Source organism: Lutra lutra, chromosome 8 (genome assembly GCF_902655055.1).
Source record: "Lutra lutra chromosome 8, mLutLut1.2, whole genome shotgun sequence".
In the NCBI taxonomy this organism is placed as follows: Eukaryota; Metazoa; Chordata; class Mammalia; order Carnivora; family Mustelidae; genus Lutra; species Lutra lutra.
Window position 1 is genome coordinate 266,739 of NC_062285.1, and position 26,544 is coordinate 293,282.

The 26,544-nt window shown below is 47.3% G+C and overlaps 1 protein-coding gene across 8 annotated transcripts in view; it reads left to right on the forward strand.

Moving 5' to 3' along the window:
• Positions 1-16,912, forward strand: part of ZMYND11 (zinc finger MYND-type containing 11) — a 128,488-nt gene extending 111,576 nt beyond the window's left edge. For all 8 annotated transcript variants that reach the window (XM_047739528.1, XM_047739527.1, XM_047739525.1 and 5 more), the window contains 5 exons: positions 7,543-7,750; positions 8,099-8,167; positions 8,757-9,029; positions 9,233-9,418; positions 14,922-16,912. In XM_047739528.1, coding sequence (XP_047595484.1) covers positions 7,543-7,750; positions 8,099-8,167; positions 8,757-9,029; positions 9,233-9,418; positions 14,922-15,044 — 859 coding nt within the window. In that variant the 3' untranslated portion in view covers positions 15,045-16,912. The remainder of the gene's footprint in view (positions 1-7,542; positions 7,751-8,098; positions 8,168-8,756; positions 9,030-9,232; positions 9,419-14,921) is intronic.
• The last annotated feature ends 9,632 nt before the right edge of the window (positions 16,913-26,544 follow it).

The window sequence follows — 26,544 nt, forward strand, 5'->3', positions numbered from 1 at the left end:
ACCAAATGACAGAGAATAAAGAAGCTGAGCAAAAGAGGGACAAACAGCTACTGGACCACGAGGGGAGAATTCGAGAGATAAGTGACACCATAAGACGAAACAACATTAGAATAATTGGGATTCCAGAAGAAGAGGAAACAGAGAGGGGAGCAGAAGGTATATTGGAGAGAATTATTGGAGAGAATTTCCCCAATATGGCAAAGGGAACAAGCATCAAAATCCAGGAGGTTCAGAGAACCCCCCTCAAAATCAATAAGAATAGGTCTACACCCCGTCACCTAATAGTAAAATTGACAAGTCTTAGTGACAAAGAAAAGATCCTGAAAGCAGCCCGGGAAAAGAAGTCTGTAACGTACAATGGTAAAAATATTAGATTGGCAGCAGACTTATCCACAGAGACCTGGCAGGCCAGAAAGAGCTGGCATGATATATTCAGAGTACTAAATGAGAAAAACATGCAGCCAAGAATACTATATCCAGCTAAGCTATCATTGAAAATAGACAGAGAGATTAAAAGCTTCCAGGACAAACAAAAACTGAAAGAATTTGCAAATACCAAACCAGCTCTACAGGAAATATTGAAAGGGGTCCTCTAAGCAAAGAGAGACCCTAAAAGTAGTAGATCAGAAAGAAACAGAGACAATATACAATAACAGTCACCTTACAGGCAATACAATGGCACTAAATTCATATCTCTCAATACTTACCCTGAATGTTAATGGGCTAAATGCCCCAATCAAAAGACACAGGGTATCAGAATGGATAAAAAAACAAAAACCATCTATATGTTGCCTACAAGAAACTCATCTTACACCCGAAGACACCTCCAGGTTTAAAGTGAGGGGGTGGAAAAGAATTTACCATGCTAATGGACATCAGAAGAAAGCAGGAGTGGCAATCCTTATATCAGATCAATTAGATTTTAAGCCAAAGATTATAATAAGAGATGAGGAAGGACACTATATCATACTCAAAGGAACTGTCCAACAAGAAGATCTAACAATTTTAAATATCTATGCCCCTAACGTGGGAGCAGCCAACTATATAAACCAATTAATAACAAAATCAAAGAAACACATCGACAAGAATACAATCATAGTAGGGGATTTTAACACTCCCCTCACTGAAATGGACAGATCATCCAAGCAAAAGATCAACAAGGAAATCAAGGCCTTAAATGACACACTGGACCAGATGGACATCACAGATATATTCAGAACATTTCATCCCAAAGCAACAGAATACACATTCTTCTCTAGTGCACATGGAACGTTCTCCAGAATAGATCACATTCTTGGTCCTAAATCAAGTCTCAACCGGTATCAAAAGATTGGGATCATTCCCTGCATATTTTCAGACCACAATGCTCTAAAGCTAGAACTCAATAACAAGAGGAAATTTGGAAAGAACCCAAATACATGGAGACTAAACAGCATCCTTCTAAAGAATGAATGGGTCAACCAGGAAATCAAAGAAGAATTGAAAAAAATTATGGAAACAAATGATAATGAAAACACAACAGTTCAGAATCTGTGGGACACAACAAAGGCAGTCCTGAGAGGAAAATATATAGCGGTACAAGCCTTTCTCAAGAAACAAGAAAGGTCTCAGGTACACAACCTAACCCTACACCTAAAGGAGCTGGAGAAAGAACAAGAAAGAAACCCTAAACCCAGCAGGAGAAGAGAAATCATAAAGATCAGAGCAGAAATCAATGAAATAGAAACCAAAAAAACAATAGAACAAATCAACGAAACTAGGAGCTGGTTCTTTGAAAGAATTAATAAGATTGATAAACCCCTGGCCAGACTTATCAAAAAGAAAAGAGAGAGGACCCAAATAAATAAAATCATGAATGAAAGAGGAGAGATCACAACGAACACCAAAGAAATACAGACAATTATAAGAACATACTATGAGCAACTCTACGCCAACAAATTTGACAATCTGGATGAAATGGATGCATTCCTAGAGACATATAAACTACCACAACTGAACCAGGAAGAAATAGAAAGCCTGAACAGACCCATAACCAGTAAGGAGATTGAAACAGTCATCAAAAATCTCCAAACAAACAAAAGCCCAGGGCCAGACGGCTTCCCGGGGGAATTCTACCAAACATTTAAAGAAGAACTAATTCCTATTCTCCTGAAACTGTTCCAAAAAATAGCAATAGAAGGAAAACTTCCAAACTCATTTTATGAGGCCAGCATCACCTTGATCCCAAAACCAGACAAGGATCCCAACAAAAAAGAGAACTACAGACCAATATCCTTGATGAACACAGATGCAAAAATTCTCGCCAAAATACTAGCCAATAGGATTCAACAGTACGTTAAAAGGATTATTCACCACGACCAAGTGGGATTTATTCCAGGGCTGCAAGGCTGGTTCAACATCCGCAAATCAATCAATGTGATACAACACATTAATAAAAGAAAGAACAAGAACCATATGATACTCTCCATAGATGCTGAAAAAGCATTTGACAAAGTACAGCATCCCTTCCTGATCAAAACTCTTCAAAGTGTAGGGATAGACGGCACATACCTCAATATTATCAAAGCCATCTATGAAAAACCCACTGCAAATATCATTCTCAATGGAGAAAAACTGAAAGCTTTTCCGCTAAGGTCAGGAACACGGCAGGGATGTCCGTTATCACCACTGCTATTCAACATAGTACTAGAAGTCCTAGCCTCAGCAATCAGACAACAAAAGGAAATTAAAGGCATCCAAATCGGCAAAGAAGAAGTCAAACTATCACTCTTCGCAGATGATATGATACTCTATGTGGAAAACCCAAAAGACTCCACTCCAAAATTGCTAGAACTTGTACAGGAATTCAGTAAAGTGTCAGGATATAAAATCAATGCACAGAAATCAGTTGCATTTCTCTACACCAACAACAAGACAGAAGAAAGAGAAATTAAGGAGTCCATCCCATTTACAATTGCACCCAAAACTATAAGATACCTAGGAATAAACCTAACCAAAGAGACTAAGAATCTATACTCAGAAAACTATAAAGTACTCATGAAAGAAATTGAGGAAGACACAAAGAAATGGAAAAATGTTCCATGCTCCTGGATTGGAAGAATAAATATTGTGAAAATGTCTATGCTACCTAAAGCAATCTACACATTTAATGCAATTCCTATCAAAATACCATCCATTTTTTTCAAAGAAATGGAACAAATAATCCTAAAATTTATATGGAACCAGAAAAGACCCCGAATAGCCAAAGGAATATTGAAAAAGAAAGCCAAAGTTGGTGGCATCACAATTCCGGACTTCAAGCTCTATTACAAAGCTGTCATCATCAAGACAGCATGGTACTGGCACAAAAACAGACACATAGATCAATGGAACAGAATAGAGAGCCCAGAAATGGACCCTCAACTCTATGGTCAACTCATCTTCGACAAAGCAGGAAAGAATGTCCAATGGAACAAAGACAGCCTCTTCAATAAATGGTGTTGGGAAAATTGGACAGCCACATGCAGAAAAATGAAATTGGATCATTTCCTTACACCACACACGAAAATAGACTCAAAATGGATGAAGGATCTCAACGTGAGAAAGGAATCCATCAAAATCCTCGAGGAGAACACAGGCAGCAACCTTTTCGACCTCAGCCGCAGCAACATCTTCCTAGGAACATCACCAAAGGCAAGGGAAGCAAGGGCAAAAATGAACTTTTGGGATTTTATCAAGATCAAAAGCTTTTGCACAGCAAAGGAAACAGTGAACAAAACCAAAAGACAACTGACAGAATGGGAGAAGATATTTGCAAATGACATATCAGATAAAGGGCTAGTGTCCAAAATCTATAAAGAACTTAGCAAACTCAACACCCAAAGAACAAATAATCCAATCAAGAAATGGGCAGAGGACATGAACAGACATTTCTGCAAAGAAGACATCCAGATGGCCAACAGACACATGAAAAAGTGCTCCATATCACTCGGCATCAGGGAAATACAAATCAAAACCACCATGAGATATCACCTCACACCAGTCAGAATGGCTAAAATTAACAAGTCAGGAAATGACAGATGCTGGCGAGGATGCGGAGAAAGGGGAACCCTCCTACACTGTTGGTGGGAATGCAAGCTGGTGCAACCACTCTGGAAAACAGCATGGAGGTTCCTCAAAATGTTGAAAATAGAACTACCCTATGACCCAGCAATTGCACTGCTGGGTATTTACCCTAAAGATACAAACATAGTGATCCGAAGGGGCACGTGCACCCGAATGTTTATAGCAGCAATGTCTACAATAGCCAAACTATGGAAAGAACCTAGATGTCCATCTACAGACGAATGGATAAAGAAGATGTGGTATATATACACAATGGAATACTATGCAGCCATCAAAAGAAATGAAATCTTGCCATTTGCGACGACGTGGATGGAACTAGAGGGTATCATGCTTAGCGAAATAAGTCAATCGGAGAAAGACAACTATCATATGATCTCCCTGATATGAGGGAGAGGAGATGCAACATGGGGGGTCGAGGGGGTAGGAGAAGAGTAAATGAAACAAGATGGGATTGGGAGGTAGACAAACCATAAGTGACTCTTAATCTCACAAAACAAACTGAGGGTTGATGGGGGGAGGGGGTTGGGAGAGGGGGTGGGGTTATGGATATCGGGGAGGGTATGTGCTATGGTGAGTGTTGTGAAGTGTGTAAACCTGGCGATTCGCAGACCTGTACCCCTGGGGATAAAAATATATGTTTATAAAGCTGTAAAAAAAAAAAAAAAAAAAAAAAAAAAAAAAAAAAAAAAAAAGAAAGAAAGGATGAATCCACAAGTTTTGTAGCAACATGGACGGGACTGGAAGAGATTATGCTGAGTGAAATAAGTCAAGCAGAGAGAGTCAATTATCATATGGTTTCACTTATTTGTGGAGCATAACAAATAGCATGGAGGACAAGGGGAGATGGAGAGGAGAAGGTAGTTGAGGGAAATTGGAAGGGGAGGTGAACCATGAGAGACTATGGACTCTGAAAAACGATCTGAGAATTTTGAAGGGGTGGGGGGTGGGAGGTTGGGGGCACCAGGTGGTGGGTATTGTAGAGGGCACGGATTGCATGGAGCACTGGGTGTGGTGCAAAAATAATGAATACTGTTATGCTGAAAAAAAAAAAAAAAAAAAAAAAAAATTAAATAATAAAGATTTAAAACTAGAAAAAAAAAAAAAAAAAAAAAAAAAGAAATTCATATCTCACTTCTGACTCACCCAGACACTTGGCTGAGAACAGCCAATCTGATAACATACTCTGGATTACGTGTCTATCCAGAGCTCAGCCCTTGAAGACCCACAACCTCACAGGAAATCCAGAACCTTTTCCTTTTCTGCTCATTACAGGGTGCCCAACACGACCCTTAAATGATGAGGACGTACCTTAAAAGTTACACTGTATCTTATTAGAATACTCGATTCATCAAAAAATGAACCTGATGCGGTACTGATCACCAGTTCTCGTGAAGCAGTGTGTTTACACACGCAGGGGAGGCGGCTGGTAAAGGCCTCGATCGCAGGTTCTCATTTGTGTCATTCTGACAGTGACCACTTTAAGTGACCATCTCAGTGGTCCTGAATACGTTCGCACTCTCACCAGCGTCATTGCCAATAAATACTTTTGACAGCTCATCCTGTCCGTTCTGGTGGGAGAGAAAATCTTACACAGATAAATGGTCTTGGACTCGTCCCTTCTGTGTCCTCAGTACAGGACGCATGGCCCCTCCCCAGACCCCGAACAAGTGGTCTTCCTCTGGGAGGGAAGGCTCCGGGATTTGCAAGGTTGCCTTCCTGAGGGAGAAGGAGCTGGCGAGGTCTGGGTATGCCAGCAAGGCTGCCTCTCCGCTGTGGGTGCTGGAGCCCGTAGGGAGACACGGGCAGGGAAAGCACGTGATTTCGAGCTCATTTGCCAACAGACCACTGAGCCGTCGGGGAATGAGTTGTTCAGAGCGTTGAGGATCGACAGATGCACAGATCCCGCCAATTCAGATTCTCTTGTGTTAGAATCACTGTACGTCACAGGGCGTTTTTTGTAACTCCCATCGCATAACCCACGGTCCTCTTCAGTAGTGGAATGTGCTGTTCTCAGTCACGGAGGGGTTCCGAGAGAACAGGAATGCCCGTCTGAACTGCACGGAGACAGTTACGTCTCGTGTTAAGAGCAGATGTGAATCCATTTTATTATGTCCAAGGGATAAACAGATGTGATTGTAGTTGAGAACTACCCTGATAGGTCACAGATTCACCCAGGCCGTCCCCACGGCCAGCCGCAGAGATCTGTCTCAGAAGCATGGCTTGTAGGAGGTGACCGTGTGTTACTGCCTGGTGTATACCGCACGCCCCGCCAGTGCTGCTGACCTCGAGAGTAAGGACAGCTGCTCTCCCACAAGCCCGATCTCCTCTGCTCCTCGTAGGAGAGCCGGGGGTCGTAGCTGCTGTCCGCTTTGGTGGGTGCTAATGGAGCGCATCCGTCAGGTGGGACGCCGTGGGCAGGGCACTTAGAGACGTAGCCATGGCCACTCTAGTCCCACGGGTCCAGCCGCCAGCCTGGGACTTGAGGACCACGTGTTGACACTGCAGAGCATGGGGCTTGTGCTGCAAGGCGGAAGTCTGCACTTGTGGCTGAGGCCCACGTGCCGTGACTCCCTCGGTCTCTTCAGTCCTCAGGCCAGGGTCCCCCGTTGCCACTGGCCAGCAGTGGCAGCTGCCCGCATGCAGTGATGCAGAAGATGCGAAACGCAGGTCTGTGTGTCCGAGGTGCCACTTGCACACTTGGACTGGAGGCTCCAGAGGGTCTCGTGCGCCTTGCCGCTGTCTCACATGTGCCATCCCCTCTGCTGGGACACGGTCCCTTCCGGTCAGAGGCTCTGCGTGTGCCGGGGCCGCCCGGTCCTGCCCCGTGGTAATGGCTTCCGTCGCCCGTCTGCACAGCAGCTCTGTCCCCAGACGCGGCAGGATCGCGTGCTCAGGAAGCACACGTCCTGCAGCGTGTGTGGTGCCTCCGTGGGCACACGGGGAAGTGCAGTTGCAGCGCGAGCGCCCGGGAAGCTGTTCCCGAGTTCTGGCCTCTTCCCAGAACTGCATATGGTTTTGTGTCCAGTAACTTTGGGTCAGTATTAACATCATTCAGAGACGCTTATTTTCGTGTCTGAGTCCTTGGCTGAACGCTGCAGCATTAGTGATGATCTGGAGGTGAGTGCGGATGTGCTGGAAGTGCCACGTGGCAGGGAGCCGGGCTCGGACGCCCTCGCGTCGTGTGTGCGGTGAATGCGGGCTCACGGCCTGCGGCTCTCGTCTGCCCGAGCCGGTGTGGGCGCCTTCCGCGCCAGGCGGGAGCTGCGGCCGCCGGCCTGGCTGAGGGAAGCCGAGGTGGTGCCGGGCTCGCGTCGTCTGCTCGGACAGCGGGTCTCACCCACGGCCGCAAGGCGTGCAGCCGCCCCGGGGCCTGCTTTGCACTGGTGGAATGTAGGGGCTTTCTGGAAGTTTCTAACTGTGCTCTGATGCTCCTCGCAGGGCCTGGATCCCGTCAGAGAACATCCAGGACATCACCGTGAACGTCCACCGGCTGCACGTGAAGCGCAGCATGGGCTGGAAGAGGGCCTGTGACGAGCTGGAACTGCACCAGCGCTTCCTCCGCGAGGGAAGGTTCTGGAAGTCCAAGAACGAGGACCGGGGGGAGGAGGAGGCGGAGTCCAGCATCTCGTCCACCAGTAACGAGCAGGTGGGGGTCCCCGCGAGCGGTGGCCTGTCGATCGCGGGGGACGAGCACACGTTCGCGCTGCTCTCCTCGCGGCACTCCTGCCTGCCACACAGACACCCCCCGAGCGCTCAGCCAGAGGCATCGGCCCTGCCGGGCTGTCCACAGCCCCAGGCCCGATGCAGCCAGCGACCCGGCCGGTGCGGGAGCCCAGCATTCCCACCCCCACCAGGGAGCTCTGGGTGTGGGGGCCACGCGGTTGGAGGGAGCAGAGTGCGCACGGGAGCGGGCGACTCGCGTCTTAGCTGTGGGCCCCTGACCAGGGAGTCGTACTGTCTGGAGCATCAGGCTGCCCCTCTTTCACGTCCGCAGCTGAAGGTCACACAAGAACCGAGAGCAAAGAAGGGACGACGCAATCAAAGCGTGGAACCCAAGAAGGAAGTAAGTGGCTGCGTTGCAGCGTCTGGGCGACCCCAGAAAACGTGTCCCACGCCTCGGTCACGACAGTGTGCCCCAGTGGCGCTCACAAACACCACTGTCAGGGAGCCTGTCGTCTGCCGCCTGCGTCCCGGGAAGAGCTCGTGCGCAGCACAGGCTGCCTCTGGTCCAGCCCCAGCCCTCCGTCACGTCGGCGTTCAAAACCTGGGGGAGTCCAGGCTCGGACTCTGAGAATGACGTGTCTGTGGTTCGGAACTCTGGGGTGTCTGTTAATGAACCTAGTCCGTAGCAGTGACTCTGAGCTGTTAATGGCTTTATATCTTATAGGATGTTTTTATTTAGTCTGAGAAGAAAAGACCATAGTGTGAGTTTGCCACCAAGTTCTACAGTTTCTGTTTGGAATTATCTTGGCTATTAATTGCTTAGAAGTTCTGGGGGTTTTTGTTGGGTTAGCCGTGGTAAGGTATAGAGTTTACCATCCTGATGACAAGGCTGTGACGGTCCCTCCCCGCTGTGCTAGTCTGACCGGGCTTGCTCTTGGACCAGCGGGCGGGCGGCGGTCTGTCCCATGTGCACTGTCCTTGTCCTGCAGGAGCCAGAGCCGGAGACGGAAGCCGTGAGTTCCAGCCAGGAGATCCCCACGATGCCTCAGCCGATCGAAAAGGTGTCTGTGTCCACTCAGACCAAGAAGTTAAGTGCCTCCTCCCCACGTATGCTGCACCGAAGCACGCAGACCAGCGGCGACGGGCTGTGCCAGAGCGTGTGCCACGACAAGTACACCAAGATCTTCAACGACTTCAAGGATCGCATGAAGTCCGACCACAAGCGGGAGACCGAGAGGGTCGTGCGGGAAGCTCTGGAGAAGGTAAAGCGGCCTCCGCGGGCTGCGCGCGACGGGACCCCTCTCCCGGGGGCGGCCCCTCCCAGCGGTAGCGTGGGGACGCGGTCCTGGAACCCTGTGCGCCCCCGGGCTCCTGGGACCAGAGCGGGGAGGACCACCGGCTCAGCAGGCCCTGGGCGCGGGCTCTTGGCAGGCGGGCCGGTCACGGGCTGCCGCTCTCGTTGCAGCTGCGCTCCGAAATGGAGGAAGAGAAGCGACAGGCGGTCAGTAAAGCGGTGGCCAGTGTGCAGGGCGAGATGGACAGGAAATGTAAGCAGGTGAAGGAGAAGTGTAAGGAGGAGTTTGTGGAGGAGATCAAGAAGTTGGCAGCGCAGCACAAACAGCTCATTTCGCAGACCAAGAAGAAGCAGTGGGTAAGCAGCCACGCGGCCTCGCGGTCCGCGCCGTGATCGTGCCCCACGTGCGGACGCGGGGGTGCTGTGCGCAAAACTCGCTCAGACCTTGTGCGGTCGGGGGCTTCATCCTGGCATGAGATGGAAGGTCAGACCGTTGGCTGTGAGGAAGGTTTACGTCTTTATTGGGAGTCGTGGCCCCTGTGTGCGCGTCCACCTTATGAGTGTTGACGAGATCGCGCGGCTGCGGACAGCAGCCTTCAGGACGTGCTCCCGTGTTTGCGAGGTGGGACTTCGCCGTCCCTGCACAGCCGGTGCCCTGACGTCGGGTGGGACCTGGCTGTCCCTGCACACGGCCCATGCCTTGAGGTCCGGGTGGGACCTGGCTGTCCCTGCACGGCCCGTGCCCTGACGTCTGCCCGCTGACTCCTGCCAGTGATGGCCCAGTCCTGACACGCTTAGTGCCTACACCACGACAGCACAAGTTTGGTTTTGCCGCATGACGTTTCCACCCCAAGTTCTTGTCCCTCGACTTGATTTCTGTAGGGACAGTCACTGAGTCCAACTCCTCTTAGAATCTGACACATGGTTCCTTTTTCTTGGTGTTGTGTTTGTGACTCTTCCCCTAGACTGGGAGCTCTGAGCACACCCGTCCCCCCATCTCAGCTAACTGCTGGGGAAAACGTTTTGTTCCCCAAAACTCATAATTTGGTTCCTTGGTGTTGATGAAGTACGGTAAGACGTCTTGGGATTGTTCACGGGGTCGCGACGACGGTTTCCGAAGTGGGTCTCTCCTTCTCCAGTGAAAGTTCGCTCAGGAGACTGAGCGCTGTAAACACTGTGATAAAGATAGGGAAGTTCAGAACTTGTAGGAAAAGCAGATGAGTACGGAAACCGTGTGCTCGAGATCAGCTCCGGCACACAGCCCCAGCGCCGCGTCTGTATTTCTGTCCTCCTGCAACAACCAGATAAAGCCAGAGAGTGGGCGCTAGACTTACAGGAAGAAACCCCTGTAGGCTTATTGCAGAATCAAGGAAACAGGCAGAGGAGGCTGTGACGGGGCAGGAGCTCCTGCGGGGGTGGCCTTTCCCCGCGTGAGGCCGCCCGAGCCACGCTGGCCGCTTCCTTCCTGGTGCTCTCCGCGCTCACCGCCCTCCCCTTCGCCCTCCGCGTGGCCACAGCGGGGTTTCTGTCTCCCCCCGCGAGTGTCTGCTCCGCGTCTTCCCCGTCTGCCCACCGCTCGCAGACGCTCGGCCGTGTGCTCTGCGGAACACGCCGCAGGGAACGCGGGGCCGCCGGTATCGAGTCCGGTCCGGTTCCGCTTCCTTTGGGCAGACACCAGCAGTGGGATCGCTGGATTACAGGGCGGCTCCATTTTCAGCCTTCTGAGGACCCTCCACGCCGTGGTCCAGAGCGGCGGCCCCAGCTCGCCTTCGCAGCAGCAGTGCACGGGGGCCGCCCTCTGTCCGCATCCTCGCCGCGTCCCTCCTTTCCTGTGCCGTGGGGTTTAGCCGTTCCGACAGGTGTGCGCGATCCCCGCCGCGCTGGTCGGTGATGCTGAGCGTCCTTCGCGATTCTGGCGGTCGGCTCTGGGGACAGATCCGTGCGGGCCCTTTGCACACTTGTAAAATCAGGTTTTTTTCTATTGAGTTGTAGGAATCGTTTATTTGGGACGTGAACCACATACATCAGATGCAAGATTGGCAGATACTTTGTCCCATTATGTGGGCCGCCTTTCCATTTTATTATTGCCTTTCCTGTGCAGAAACTATTAGTGTGATGTCTTCCCATTTGTATTGTTTTGCTTTTGTTGCTTTTGCTTTTGGTGTCAAATGCAGAAAATCATTGCCAAGACCGATGTCAAGGAATTTACTGCCTATTTTCTTATAGAAGTTTAAACTCTCAGGTCTTGCATTCCATTTGAGTTCATTTAGTCCATTTTGAGTTAACTGGTGTTTGGGCTACAAAAGTGGTCTGGTTTCATTCTGTCGCATTAGGCTGTCTGGTTTTCCCACTGCCTCTTACTGAAGAGCCTGCCTTTTCCACACTCTGTTGTTGGCCCCTCTGTTGTAAATTAGCTGACCGTGTCGGTGTGGATTTACTTCTGGGCTCTGCTCTGTTTCCTTCCTCTGTGCATCTGTCTTTATGCCAGTAGCAAACTGCTTTCGATTTCCCCGTTGTTTCTGATGAGGAATTTGACGCTTATGAGATTACACAGAGTCCCTAAGAACATTCTGTCCGTCCTGTCATTTCCAGCATAAACTATTGTTATAATCACATCTTAGGACAAAAAGTTCACAGGTTGACAGATGCCGGAAAACGGATGCTAAGATGAGCTACAGCTGAGAAACAGTGGGATGGTTACCCTCGAGATGGGTCCGCGTGAGAACCTGTCAGGGTCCTCGACAGAGAGGAGGGTGCTGCTGGAAATACTAGCTACAGATGAGGAATAAGGTAGAAGTTTAAAAACTTGGCCCAAACTCACAGGAGTCATTAGCACACACCCAAGATTCAAACTTGGGACTCATTTCAGCTGTTTCTGACTTTACTGAAATTACAGTAAGATTGCAGGAAATCTTTGTTTTTTTTGATTTAGTGGCCTGTGCCTTGGGTCACATCCAAGAAACCATTACCAAATCCAGTGTCACGAAGCTTCTGGCCTACGTCTCTTCCAGCGTTTTATCATTTTGGGCCTTATGTCGAGGTCTTTGATCCATTTTGAATTAATCGGTGTGTGTGCTCTTGGGTCGGGGTCCGGCTGCCTCTCCCCGCCCCCCCGCCTGTGGACGTGCAGTTTTCCCAGCTCAGTCTGGTGAAGGTGCTGTGGGTTCCCCGTCGAGGGGTCTTGGCATCATTGTCAGCAGTCCTTCCGCTGTCTCGTGAGGGTTTCTTTCTGGGCTGTCTGTCCCCTCCCCTCGTCTGTCTGTCTCTGTGCCAACAGCACGCGGTTTGGTTACTGCAGTTTTGTGCGGTCGGTTTGGAAGGAGGAAGTGTGAGTCCTCCCGGTTCTTCTTCGGGGTCATTTTGGCTCTTTGGGTCCGTGGAGAGTCCACACGACTTTCGGGATGGGTTTTCTGCATCTGAAAGTGGTGTCGTAGCGCTTCTGATAGGGAGGGCACTGGACGCGTGGATGGCGTCGGTCCCGTTGATGTTGTAGCAATAGGACGTCCTCCGGCCCCCGAAGGCGGGGCGGGTTTCCGTTTGTCTGTGTCTGGAGTTCCTTTAGCAGTGTCTGGTGGTGGTCGTAGTGCAGGCTTTCCCCCTCCGTGGCCAAGTTCGTTCCTACGTATTTTATTCTTCGCTCAATACAAGTGGCAAAAGTGGGTTCTTGCCTCGTTCCTGATTTTAAAGGAAAAACTTAGAGGTTTTTCACTGAGTGTGATGTTTGCTCTGGGTTCTTTGTACGCAGCAGTTTCCTTCTGTTCCTATTTCGTTGAGTGGTTTTCATCACGAAGGGTGTGTTGCATTTTGTCAGGTTATGCTGGACTCACAGGATGAGGTAGGAGGCGTTTCCTATACTACAGCGTTTGGGGAGAGTTTGGGAAGGATTGGTGTTAGTCCTTTTAACTATATGCTGGAATTTACCAGAGTAGCAAGTCTAGGGCTCTTTTTATTGAGATTTTTATTAGTCATTCAATGTGCTTAAATTTCTTTGAGTTAGTCTTGGTACGTTTTATTCTTCTGGGAATTTGTCCATTATCTAGTTTCTTCAGTTTTCGAATGTGGAATAGTTAATAGTACTTTCTTAAACAACTTTGTATTTCTGTAGAATCAATCATAAGGTCCCCACTTTCATTTCTGATGTTAGTAATTTGAGTCCTCTCAGTCCATTTAGCGAAAAGATTGAAAAGATCAATAACATTGACAAACGCCAACATTGCATTTCCCAGGTTCTCTCTCTCGGTTTCGTCTCTGCCGGAATCTTTAGTGTTTCTCTTCACAACTCGGAGGTGCTGGCTGGTGTTCAAGTGCTTCTCTGTGCACGGCTCCCCCGAGCGTTTCCTACAGGACAAGTCACAGGGTCCCTCAGCTTTGGGGTATCTGGGAATTTCAGAATATCCATCACGTTTAGAAGGACCGTTCTGCTGAATCTCAGATTCTGCGTCGACGGTACCTGCCTTCTGCTTCCGGAGTTTCTGATGACAAGGCTGGCGGTGACACTGATGATCTTCTGTGCATGACTGTTTCCCTTGTAGGCTTCCAGGATTTCTGTTAACCTGGGCTTTCAGAAGTTGGGAGATAACGTGTCTAGATGTGTGTCTCATTGACTCTGACGTGGAGTTCCTTGAGCGTCTTCAGTGTTTGTGTTCACATCTCCTCTCAGATTGACAGGTTTACAGCCGTCATCTCCTCACATGATCTCTACCCTGTCCTCTGTCCTTCTGTGACGGTCCCAGATCATGTATCCGGGCACAGTGGACAGTGTCCCGCAGTCCCTCAGGTTCTGCTTACTTTTCTCCCGTCCTGTCGGCTGCTCAGATTTGCCTGCAGAGAACCAGTGTTTCAGCCGATGGACTTCCCAGGTCCAGATTTTCTTTCTGGTTTCTTTTTAATGGAATTTCCACTGTGTTCACACGTCATTAACTTTCTCCACATCTCTCTCTAGTTCTTTGAGCATCTTTAAAACCGCTATTAAAGGGACTCCTGGGTGGCTCAGTTGGTTGAGCAGCTGCCTTCGGCTCAGGTCATGATCCCAGCGTCCTGGGATCGAGTCCCGCATCGGGCTCCTTGCTTGGCAGGGAACCTGCTTCTCCCTCTGCCTCTGCCTGCCACTCTGTCTGCCTGTGCGCTCTCTCTCTCTCAGTCTGACAAATTTAAAAAAAAAAACCGCTATTAAAGGTCTTTAATAACCTCTGCTGTTGGGCCCTTTTCAGGGACAGTTTTATTTTTCTTTGAATATTACTATTTCATTTTTTTGTGAGGCTGCACACTGGACGTTTGAGTCCAATTGTGGGGTAACTCTAGCACTCGTTTTCTCCCCCTTTTCGGGTTTGCCCATTTTTGTCGTAGGCTCTTTGTGCCGAGACTCAGTCTGAGGCGTAAACCGAGGCCTTGTCAGGTCTTTCCGCAGCCGGCGGCGGGAGGCACTTGCTACTGTGCTGAGAGCCCAGATGGGCCAAAATTCATCAGAATTTACTGTCCTCAACTTCCCCGGGAGCTTGGAAGCCTGCAGTAGACTCTAGTTCTCCAAAATAGTTCCTGGAGACAGACTCTAGTGATGCAGTTGCCCACGCGGGGCGAGATGCCTGGTGCTTCCCGCCCTGCCGTCCTTCCGGAACCCTCTCTAGATCTGTATGCTGCTGGCCGCGAGCACTAGAGGTGAGGAGTTCGTGTCCCAGGGAGGCCCACACTAGCCGGGGACGGACCCAACGCCGCGGCCTCCGCGTCGCCTGCTGTCCGGCCCCCTGCGCACCACATACGGGTCTCCTCGTGGGCCGTGCTTGGAGGTCGAGCCCCGCCGGTGTGTGCGAGCAGTGTCTCCGAGGCCTGCCGGTCTAACCAGGGCCCTGCTTTCTCCCTGCAGTGCTACAACTGTGAGGAGGAGGCCATGTACCACTGCTGCTGGAACACGTCCTACTGCTCCATCAAGTGCCAGCAGGAGCACTGGCACGCGGAGCACAAACGCACCTGCCGTCGGAAGAGATGAAGGCGGGCGTCCCGGGCCGGCGGGTCTCCGCAGACACAGCGGTTTTTGTTTCCAAGAAGCCAAAATTGTTTAGAATTTGCTTCCCATTTTGCACCAGCCTTTAAACACTTTTCGTGAAAAAATTTTGCACAGTAGTTTAAATCTTTTGTTAATGCTCCTCCGGAGTTTTTCAGGGGGTCAAAGTAACATCAGTGGAGGGTATTATTTTAAATAAATTTTAATTGAGAATTTGTTGCATTTTCAGCAAATTTTAAAACATTTTTAGGTTTTACAGAGATTTTAACCTTTAAACAACAGATCTTTAAAAAACAACAGGTGAATACAAGCGAGTTTAACAGAGACACATTTAAAATAGATCTGAATGTAAGAACTACAGAACTGTTTCAGAATAAAACATACTACCTTGATGTGAAATTTATTTCTTAACCTTGTTGAGCTGGTTTTGTTCAGCTTAATTTACTGTTTAAAGGCATTATCTGTTGGTTATGCCAGTGGGTATATGATTGAATTTAGGGAACAGGGTTGACACGGCAGGTGCTAGTCCTGCGTATTTTTTCTTAAATATTTCCCAATTGTGTTTTTCATTATTTCTTTTCAATATATAACTTTTATAACAAATTATTAGCTTTGATCTTGTAGTTTAAAATTGCAGGGAACTGGGGTAATCTTTTACTGAGCTGGATCTTAGAGAAAATGAATATTTAAATTTTAAAGTTTGCACATTTCATCTTTGTCCTAACATGAGTGCTTGTAACAAGATAAACAAAAAATAAAAAGCCAAAAACTACCTTTCTCCACCCATGGAATTACAGATGAGGCATACAAATTTCTTTAATGCTTCCCTTCCCTCCCCAGGTATCGTCTGATTGCCTGTTATCTGGTGTCACCGCGTACATTGTAAATTAATACTGAAGGGAAAGAAAGCACTTACGTTTCACAGAGGCCGTTATGTTTGTAGTAATGGGTCACTGCCCACTAATGAACTCCATCACTGTACACAGAATGAAGAATAATGCATGTTAATTTTCTTGTATTAAAGATGCCGTGATTTGTAAAAAGTCTGTATTTTGCGGAATGTCTGGATTAAGAAGCATTACCAATAGGAATGGATCGATAGTTGAATAAGGATTTTTTTATACATAGATATATAAAATTCAGCCCGGAAAACTTAAATTACCTTTTTTAAAAAGAAAAGTCTCACCGTTGGTTTTTTTCCACGACTGATCTTAGACCAAGTCAAATTCCCATTTATCATTTAGTTATTTTTAAAGGTTAGAGAAATAATTTGTAAATATTTATTTAGTCCTTTGATATTTATTAAAGCGATTACACACCACGCAAGTGAAAGAGTCCGGAGGAAAACCTTTTAAAAAGTTTTCTCCAGGTTTGTCAGGGTCACTCTAAAGATGGAAAAGGAACGAATCTTCTGTGACATAACCCTCCGTCCCGGCCTGACGCTGTCCGGGCACCGACGCGAGTCCGTCGACAGGCTGCTGTCCAGCGGCGTCTCGTCCCCCGTCGCTGTGCGGCCGTCCGCGTCGCCGGGGGCCGCGGTCCGACTGACACCTTGTAACCGAGAACGCTTACCTTCTCTGTTTTTCAAGTTTGAAAACTTCGATCCACCCCTATGAGAGCAAGTTATTGTGGAAATATTTTTGGTGTAAAATCATTCCAGAGTATGTACTATTTAACTGATAGCTGCATGAAAGTAAGATTCGTGTTCCTTTGGCTTTTTTTGTCTCCGTTGACACGGTTGCACATTTCCAAGTTACTACAGTGTGAAAACTGTGTGTTAAAAAAAAAAAAAAAAACAAAATTAAAAAAAAGATTGTGGCCTGGTTTTGTAAAAGTTTTAGGTAAAATTACAACTGATTGTTTTAGGAATCATTATAAAAATTTTCTGCGAATCATAAAGCTATATCAAGGTGTTGAGCTTAGCCACTACGCACATTGTAATTACTCATTGTGGCTGTCCAGTTCTACAATGCATTCTGGCATTTTGTAAGCTGCTCTGACTAGCAATATATAGATTCATTTAATGTGTTAACATTGGTTAATAAATGTATTTAAAAAAACTGACTTTAATAAATTGGTTTGCTAGAGGGGAACGGGTGAAACCAGCAAACACAGCCGGGTCCCGTGGCGACCCGCGCTGTAGCTTACCCGTGGGCGACCGGCTCTCCATGGAGGCAGGTCTTCATCGTTCACTTAAACATTTAAGCTTTCATCAGTCCTGAGAAACACTGAAAGTACTTTCGTTGTTTCTTGAAAAATTTAGGTCTGACTTCAAAACCCATTTTCTTACCCCTGATGCTAGGCAGAACACGGACCACATCTTGTATCAAATCCATCCCGTGACACCGATACCTGCAAAGGCCGGCGTCACCCTCCAGACCGTCAGGCAGTGCATGGCTTAGCCCTCATCCATGCCTCGGCGCGTGGTTCTCGACTTTGAACGTCAGGATCGCAGGAGAGCTCGCTGGGACGCTGCTGGGCTCACCCCCAGCTTCTGCCCTGCTCAGCACTTCCCTGGTGTGGGCGACACGGGCGTTCTCTTGAAAAGCCGTCTATGTTCACAAAATAAGCTACATAAAATTTTAGTATTTTACAGATTCCTCCGGCCCATCTACAGGCTCCCCACACCCTAGAAGGGTCCAGGTCCCTCGAGGTCCCTCGGGTGTAAAATCATTCCAGAGTATGGACTAAAATCCCTGATCCAGGGGCTTGGGCAGGCAGGCCATGGGGGTCTTGTGACTGTGACTTAAATCAGACCTTCTCAGACTCGTGTATGCGGATCACCTGGGAATCCAACTAAAATGCAGTGTCTGAGCTGGGACGTCTGGGGGCGGAGGAGCTGGTGCTCTGCCATTTCTCAATCTTCCGAGTGATGCGGATACCACTGGCCAGCAAGGCAGGGTGCTGGAGGGTGAACCGTGCTAAATGCACAGAATGCTGTCAGATGAGACCCTTCAGTGCGGGCACGCAGGTAATTTTAAATTTCCTAGTCACCGTATTAGAAGGAGCAGGTGACACTCAACGTATACCTCAATCTAATGTGTCCAGAATATTTCAATATTTAATATATCAATTAATCAGCTATTTATCATGCTTGTTTGCAGTAAGTCTTCAAAATCCAGTTGCTAGTTTTAGACTTTCAGCCATCTCCTTCTGAACCGGCATGTTTCCTTCACATGTGGCTGGCAACTGTCTTGAAGACCTTTGTCTGAGCAGGTGATGCTGCATCCCTCCCTTCCGGAGGCCAGGGCTGACTACGCCCACGGATGCGCGAGCACCTGGCCCACACCTGGCAGCTGACAAGGAAACCATCCATTCCTGCCAGAGTTTGAGCTGAGGGGAGGCTCCTGTTTCAGAGTCTGAGGTATAGAGCGTGACATTTCAATCGGGCAGCCCCGGCCAGGGATCCCGAGGCCTACGGACTGCTATGACACAGCGAAAACCTGGATCCGGTCCAACGTCTTCATCTCCCACTGGAGGGAAAGCAGAGGCCCCGAGCTGCTCAGAGTGGAGAACCGCGTTGCTAGCATCAGCCCTGTGAGGGCTGTGAGTGGCTTCATGTAAGTCTTGCAATGACAACAGGCCCGGTCTTCCAGGAACAGGGCCGAGTGTCACTGGAGGTGCGGGAAGGACACCGCGGGAGTTCAGAAGACAGATGCCGGGGATACGGTCATGAGCAGGACAGACATTACCTGTCCCCGTACGGTTGATGATCTAGTGAGAGTATCGGCTATGTCCAACATCTGCTTACAAACCAGACTTACATGAGTGAGGAAAAAGTACAAGATGATAGGTATAGAGAAAGCACAGAGTGTAGAAAGGAGAAGAACTAGGGAAGGCCAACAAGTCTGATCTACAAGCTGAACTCTGAAAGGTGAGCAGGAGGTAGCTAGCAAGAAAGGCATTCCAGAAGACCCAGTATCAATTTGGGGATGACTCCTTTTTCTCCTTTTTACTTTTACAGTGCATAGGACTTTTAAATCAGGAAGAGTTAGGAGAAAAACTCTGGTAAAGAGGTCTACAGGGTTAAGGGTCATGGAAAGTAACAGGATCCGCCGTGGTTAAGGAAGCCGAAGGACTGGAGGAGGGGCCACTCGTGGCGCCGAAGACTAGCGAAGGTGACTACAGAAGAGGGGCTGGTGCGAGATGGTCAGAGAACACCGCTCGAGAGGTTGGTTAATGAACGGGGAAAAGAAAAACATGAGGGAAGTTCCGTTCAGGACAAGAAGAGCACACTAGACTGCCATCAACCTTGTGAGGGTAAGATGGTCCCCATCGAACCCGACCTTTATCCAGCAACCAAAGTGCCCGTCTGCTTGCTATGGGGTCAAGCAGCACATGCCCAGGACCCAGAAGAGGCCAGTCCACCTGTGTGTTATGCAACAGGCGGACACACCTTCCCGTGGGCTGTGCAGCCAGTGCAGCCAAGAACCAGCCCCATCCCTGCTCGCCACATTCCCCAAAACACCCAGAGAGTGTTGGCCTGAGCAGATACCCACAGAAAACAGAGACCCCGCAGAAATCCGGGAACCCTGAAAGCGGTTTGGTTCTCTGCTTTGCACGCGCAAGGAAAGACCAGGCAGGCCTAATGGCGGCTGCAGTGACCTCTGTGCGACAAGGTGGCCAGGAGACCGCCCAAGAGGTCCCCAAGTGGGACCTCTGTGGCTGGCAGGAGGAGGAGAGGAGGACAGACGCGGAGACAGGTACTGGAGGCCGGCGAGCAGACAGAGCTCCTGACGACCGTGCTCAGGAATGGGTCCACCAGCAACCTCCAGGAGCCCCACTCACCGCGGCCTCCACACCAGGTTAGGACACCCCGCCCCCCGTGCCCCGGAGCAGAACCCAACAACCCCAGCTCCACGACTGCTCCTTTGCTTCTGGTACAGCGGTCACAGCAGGCTCTGAGATCAGAAAAGACCCAGGATCAGGGACAAGGGAGAAACCACAAACATGGCACTACCTTTGGGAAGACAGGAGAGAGGTTTCCAGTAGCCAGTCAACCAAATTTTAAGAACCACAGAAGACATAAGCTTAAGAATTCTGCCACTGGGAACAAGAAGACTGAAGGAGGCTCCCATCCAAAGGCAGAGGCGAGCCGGTTAGTAAGAGCCGCAGCTAGAATACTGAAGGCGACTGGCGAAGACCGAAGGAGGCGTCTGCTTCTTTAAATGCAAGAACAACAGTGCAAAAAATAACAAGGAACATGAAAAAAATCCAGGAAACATTACCATCAAAAGATAATTCCCTGGTAACCAAGCTTAAAAGCATGAATTTTGCGACCTAGGTAATAAAGAATTAAAAAGTAGCTATTTTGAAGAAACTCAAAGAGCTACAGGAAAACAATTCAATGAAAAAAAAAAACAAAAACACAAGTTCAAAATAAGATATTTACCAAGGAGATAAATATCACCAAAAAAGAACCAAGTAGAAATTGTGGCACTAAAGGAATATTGAAAAAGAAAGCCAAAGTCGGTGGCATCACAATTCCGGACTTCAAGCTCTATTACAAAGCTGTCATCATCAAGACAGCATGGTACTGGCACAAAAACAGACACATAGATCAATGGAACAGAATAGAGAGCCCAGAAATGGACCCTCAACTCTATGGTCAACTCATCTTCGACAAAGCAGGAAAGAATGTCCAGTGGAACAAAGACAGCCTCTTCAATAAATGGTGTTGGGAAAATTGGACAGCCACAGGCAGAAGAATGAAACTGGACCATTTCCTTACACCACACACGAAAATAGACTCAAAATGGATGAAGGATCTCAATGTGAGAAAGGAATCCATCAAAATCCTCGAGGAGAACACAGGCAGCAACCTCTTCGACCTCAGCCGCAGCAACATCTTCCTAGGAACATCACCAAAGGCAAGGGAAGCAAGGGCAAAAATGAACTTTTGGGATTTTATCAAGATCAAAAGCTTTTGCACAGCAAAGGAAACAGTGAACAAAACCAAAAGACAACTGACAGAATGGGAGAAGATATTTGCAAATGACATATCAGATAAAGGGCTAGTGTCCAAAATCTATAAAGAACTTAGCAAACTCAACACCCAAAGAACAAATAATCCAATCAAGAAATGGGCAGAGGACATGAACAGATATTTCTGCAAAGACATCCAGATGGCCAACAGACACATGAAAAAGTGCTCCATATCACTCGGCATCAGGGAAATACAAATCAAAACCACCATGAGATATCACCTCACACCAGTCAGAATGGCTAAAATTAACAAGTCAGGAAATGACAGATGCTGGCGAGGATGCGGAGAAAGGGGAACCCTCCTACACTGTTGGTGGGAATGCAAGCTGGTGCAACCACTCTGGAAAACAGCATGGAGGTTCCTCAAAATGTTGAAAATAGAACTACCCTATGACCCTGCAATTGCACTGCTGGGTATTTACCCTAAAGATACAAACATAGTGATCCGAAGGGGCACGTGCACCCGAATGTTTATAGCAGCAATGTCTACAATAGCCAAACTATGGAAAGAACCTAGATGTCCATCAACAGACGAATGGATAAAGAAGATGTGGTATATACACAATGGAATACTATGCAGCCATCAAAAGAAATGAAATCTTGCCATTTGCGACGACGTGGATGGAACTAGAGGGTATCATGCTTAGCGAAATAAGTCAATCGGAGAAAGACAACTATCATATGATCTCCCTGATATGAGGGAGAGGAGATGCAACATGGGGGGTTGAGGGGGTAGGAGAAGAGTAAATAAAACAAGATGGGATTGGGAGGGAGACAAACCATAAGTGACTCTTAATCTCACAAAACAAACTGAGGGTTGATGGGGGGAGGGGGTTGGGAGAGGGGGTGGGGTTATGGATATTGGGGAGGGTGTGTGCTATGGTGAGTGTTGTGAAGTGTGTAAACCTGGCGATTCGCAGACTTGTACCCCTGGGGATAAAAATATATGTTTATAAAGCTGTAAAAAAAAAAGAAAGAAAGAAAGAAAGAAAGAAAGAAAGAAAGAAAGAAAGAAAGAAAGAAAGGATGAATCCCCAAGTTTTGTAGCAACATGGACGGGACTGGAAGAGATTATGCTGAGTGAAATAAGTCAAGCAGAGAGAGTCAATTATCATATGGTTTCACTTATTTGTGGAGCATAACAAATAGCATGGAGGACAAGGGGAGATGGAGAGGAGAAGGGAGTTGAGGGAAATTGGAAGGGGAGGTGAACCATGGGAGACTATGGACTCTGAAAAATGATCTGAGAATTTTGAAGGGGTGGGGGGTGGGAGGTTGGGGGCACCAGGTGGTGGGTATTGTAGAGGGCACAGATTGCATGGAGCACTGGGTGTGGTGCAAAAATAATGAATACTGTTATGCTGAAAAAATAAAAAAATTAAAAAAAAAAAAAAAGAAATTGTGGCACTGAAAACCACCCATGAAACGAAAAAAGGCAATAGAGCTCATCTTCAGCAGCACAAACGGAAGAATGAATGAATCTGGGCCTGGGATGTTCAACCCAGTCAGTGCAGAACAAAACAATGAAAAAGACCGAAGAAAACCCATGTGCACTCTGGGATCCAGTCAGAAGAACAAATATTAGAAGTGGGGTTCTAGAAGAAGGGAGAAAGGGGCAGGAAACTTATCTGAAGTTATGATGGCGGACAACTTCCCCAACCCAGGGAGCCCACTGGACATCAGAGTTCATGAGGGTAATAGATCACCCTAATACCTCCTTACAAAAAGAACATTTTTAAGACACACTATAATGAAACTGTCAAAAATGTAACATAAAGAAAGAATTCTAAAAGCAGCTAAGGGGGACAAAAAAGATTATCACCCAGAAAGGAACCGTTCGTAGGCGCTCAATGGACATCTCAGCAGAAACCCTATAGGCCAGAAAGGAGTGTGTGTGATGATACAAGGTGTTGAAAGAAACCCTGCTGGCCTAGAATTCTGTCTGGCAAAGTCACCCTTCAGATATGAAAGAGAAATAAAGGTCCTCCTGAACAGAAGCAGAGAGCATTCGTCCCCACTAGACCTGCCTTCCAAGAAATGCTGAAAGGATTTCTTTGAGGTGAAGTGAGAAGACACAACTTACGACATAAAAATATAAGAAAATACACAGACCTAAAAAAAAAACCAAAACCCTCTAATTCTGTAATAAGATGCTGTGTTAGCCATTTATCATAAAAGGCAAAAGGAAAGGCATATTAAAACTAATTACAGTTACTGTAATTTGTTACTGAATACATACTATAAAAAGAGGTAATGACAAAGTAATTTACAGGGAAGAGTAACATGTGAAGCTTTTGTATCCGATCACAGCAGCATCAGCTGAAAGCAGACTGCTTTCTCCAGGAGATGCCTTATGTGAGCCTCCGGTTACCACAAAGCAAGACCTGAACGTAGATGCTGTAAAGATGTAAAGACAGTAGATGCAGTAAAGAAAAGGAAACAGGAGAAAATCACAAATTTACAAAGGTAGGCGAAGCCAGTGAAAAAGAAACCATGGAAGTACAAAACAACCCGAAGACAGTAAGATGCCACTGTGAACCTTACGTACGCACAGCCACTCTGAGCGCGAACAGACTGAACGGACCCGCCGAAAACTACAAAGCAGCTGGATGGATAAAGCACGAGCTGTCCCGAGAAAACCGACTTCAGGTTTGAGGCACACACAGGCTCAAAGTGAAGGGATGGAAAGTGACACAAAAGAAAGCAGGAATAGGTAGGCTTTCATCACACAAAAGGGACCTTGGGTAAAAAATGGTAACAAGAGACAATGAAGGTACAACATCCTTTCCTGATTAAAACTCTTCCCAGTGCAGGGATAGAGGGAACATTCCTCAATATCATAAAAACCATCTATGAAAAGCCCACAGAGACTATCGTTCTCAATGAGGAAAGCTGCAAGCTTTTCCCTTAAGATCAGGAACATGACAGGGATGCCCACTGTCACTGTTACTGTTCAGCATAGGACTAGAAGTCCTAGCCTCAGCAATCAGACAACAAAAATAAAATGCATCTGAATCAGCAAAGAAGTCAAACTGCCTCTTCACAGATGACATGACACTTTATATGGAAAACCCAAAAGACTCCATGCCCAAATTACTAGAACTCAGAGCAATTCAGTAATGCGGCAGGATATAAAATCAGTGCACAGAAATCTGTTGGTTTTCTATACACTAACAATGCCACTGTAGAAAGAGAAATTAGGGAATCAATCCCATTTACAACAGCACCAAAACCCATAAGATATCCAGTAATCAACCCAACCAAAGAGGTAAAAGATCTATACTCTAGAAACCACAGAACACGTATGAAAGAAATAGAAGAAAACACAAAAAGATAGAAAAACAGGGGTGCCTGGGGGGCTCAGTGGGTTAAGCATCTGCCTTTGGCTCAGGTCATGACCCCGGGGTCCTGGGATTGAGCCCCCATTGGGCCCCCTGCTTGGCTGTGACCCTGCCTTTCCCTCTGCTCCCCACTCGCTCTTGGTCGCTGTCACTCTCTCTGTCTCTCTCTCAAATAAATAATCATTTTTTGTAAAAGGATGGAAAAACATTCCATACTCAAGGATTAGAAGAATAAACATTGTTAAAAATATCTGTGCTGCCCAGAGAAATCTATACTTTCAATGCCTACTATCAAAATAGCATTGACATTTTTCAAAGAGCTGGAATAAACAATCCTAAAATATTTTTAGAACCAGAAAAGCCTCTGAATTGCCTGATTGGTTCAAAAAAGAAAAAAAAAAAGCTTGAGGCATCACGTTGCCTGATTTCAAGCTCTATTACAAAGCTGTGATCACCAACACAGTATGGTACTGGCTCAAAAACAGACACATAGATCAGTGGAACAGAATAGAGAGCCCAGAAATGGACCCTCAACTCTATGGTCAACTCATCTTCGACAAAGCAGGAAAGAATGTCCAATGGAAAAAAGTCTCTGCAGTAAATGGTGCTGGGAAAATTGGACAGCTATACGGAAGAATGAAATGCGACCATTCCATACACAAGAACAAACTCTAAACGGATGGAAGATCTAAATATGAGACAGGTGGGACGTCTGGGTGGCTCAGTTGGTTAAGCAGCTGCCTTCGGCTCAGGTCATGATCCCAGCTTCCTGGGATCGAGTCCCACATCGGGCTCCTTGCTCATCGGGGAGCCTGCTTCTCCCTCTGCCTCTGCCTGCCATTCTGTCTGCCTGTGCTTGTTCTCTCTCCCTCTCTCTCTCTGACAAATAAATAAATAAAATCTTTAAAAAAAAAATAAAAAAAAAAATAAATAAATATGAGACAGGAATCCATCAAACCCTAGAGGAGAACACGGGCAGTCACCTCTTCGACATCAGCCACAGCAACTTCTTTCAAGACACATCTCCAAAGGTAAGAAAAACAAAAGCAAAAATGATCTACTGGGACGTCATCAAGATAAAAGGCTTCTGCGCAGCACAGGAAAAATCCACAAAACAGAGGCAACCCACAGAATGGGGGAAGATGTTTGCAAAGGACATTACAGATAAAGGGCCGGTGTCCAAGATCTATAAAGAACTTCTTAAACTCCACACCCCAAAAACAAGTCAAAAAAGGGGCAGAAGACATGAACAGACACTTCTTTAAAGACGACATACAAATGGCCAACAGACACATGAAAAAATATTCAATGTCCTTAGCCATCAGGAAGATTCAAATCAAAACCACAATGAAATCCCACCTCACACCAGTTAGAATGGCCAAAATTATCAAGGCAGGAAACAATACACGTTGGCGAGGATGTGGAGAAAGGGCATCCCTCTTACACTGTTGGGAAAGCAAGCTGGTGTAGCCACTCTGGAAAACAGTGTGACAGTTCCTCAAGAAGTTAAAAATAGAGCCACCCTACCACCCAGCAATTGCTCTACTGGGTATTTACCCCAAAGATACAAACGTAGTGAGAAGAAGGGCCGTCTGTTCATAGGCCAATGTTCATAGCAGCAATATCCACAATAGCCAAACTGTGAGGAGCCAAGATGCCCTTCAACAGACTAATGGATAAAGAAGATGTGGTCCAGACATACAGTGGAGTATTACTCAGCCATCAGAAAGGATGAATCCCCAACTTTTGTATGAACATGTACGGGATTCGAAGAGATTATGCTGAGTGAAATGAGTCAAGCAGAGAGAGTCAATCATCATATGGTTTCACTGATTTGTGGAGCATAAGGAATAGCACAGAGGACATTAGGAGAAGGAAGGGAAAATGAAGTGGGGGGATCATAGGGTGGAGACAAACCATAAGAGACTGTGGTCTCTGGGAAACAATCTGGGTTCAGAGCGGAAGGGGTTGGGGGATGGGCTAGCCTGGTGATGGGCATTAAGGAGGGCATGTGTTGTCATGAGCATCGGGTGTCATACACACACAGTGAATCATGGAACCTGCATCAAAACTGATGACGCGCTGTACGGTGACTAACGTAATAAACAAAGAGAGACAATGAAGGCCAATATACAAAAGGGGAAAATATCAAGAAGGTA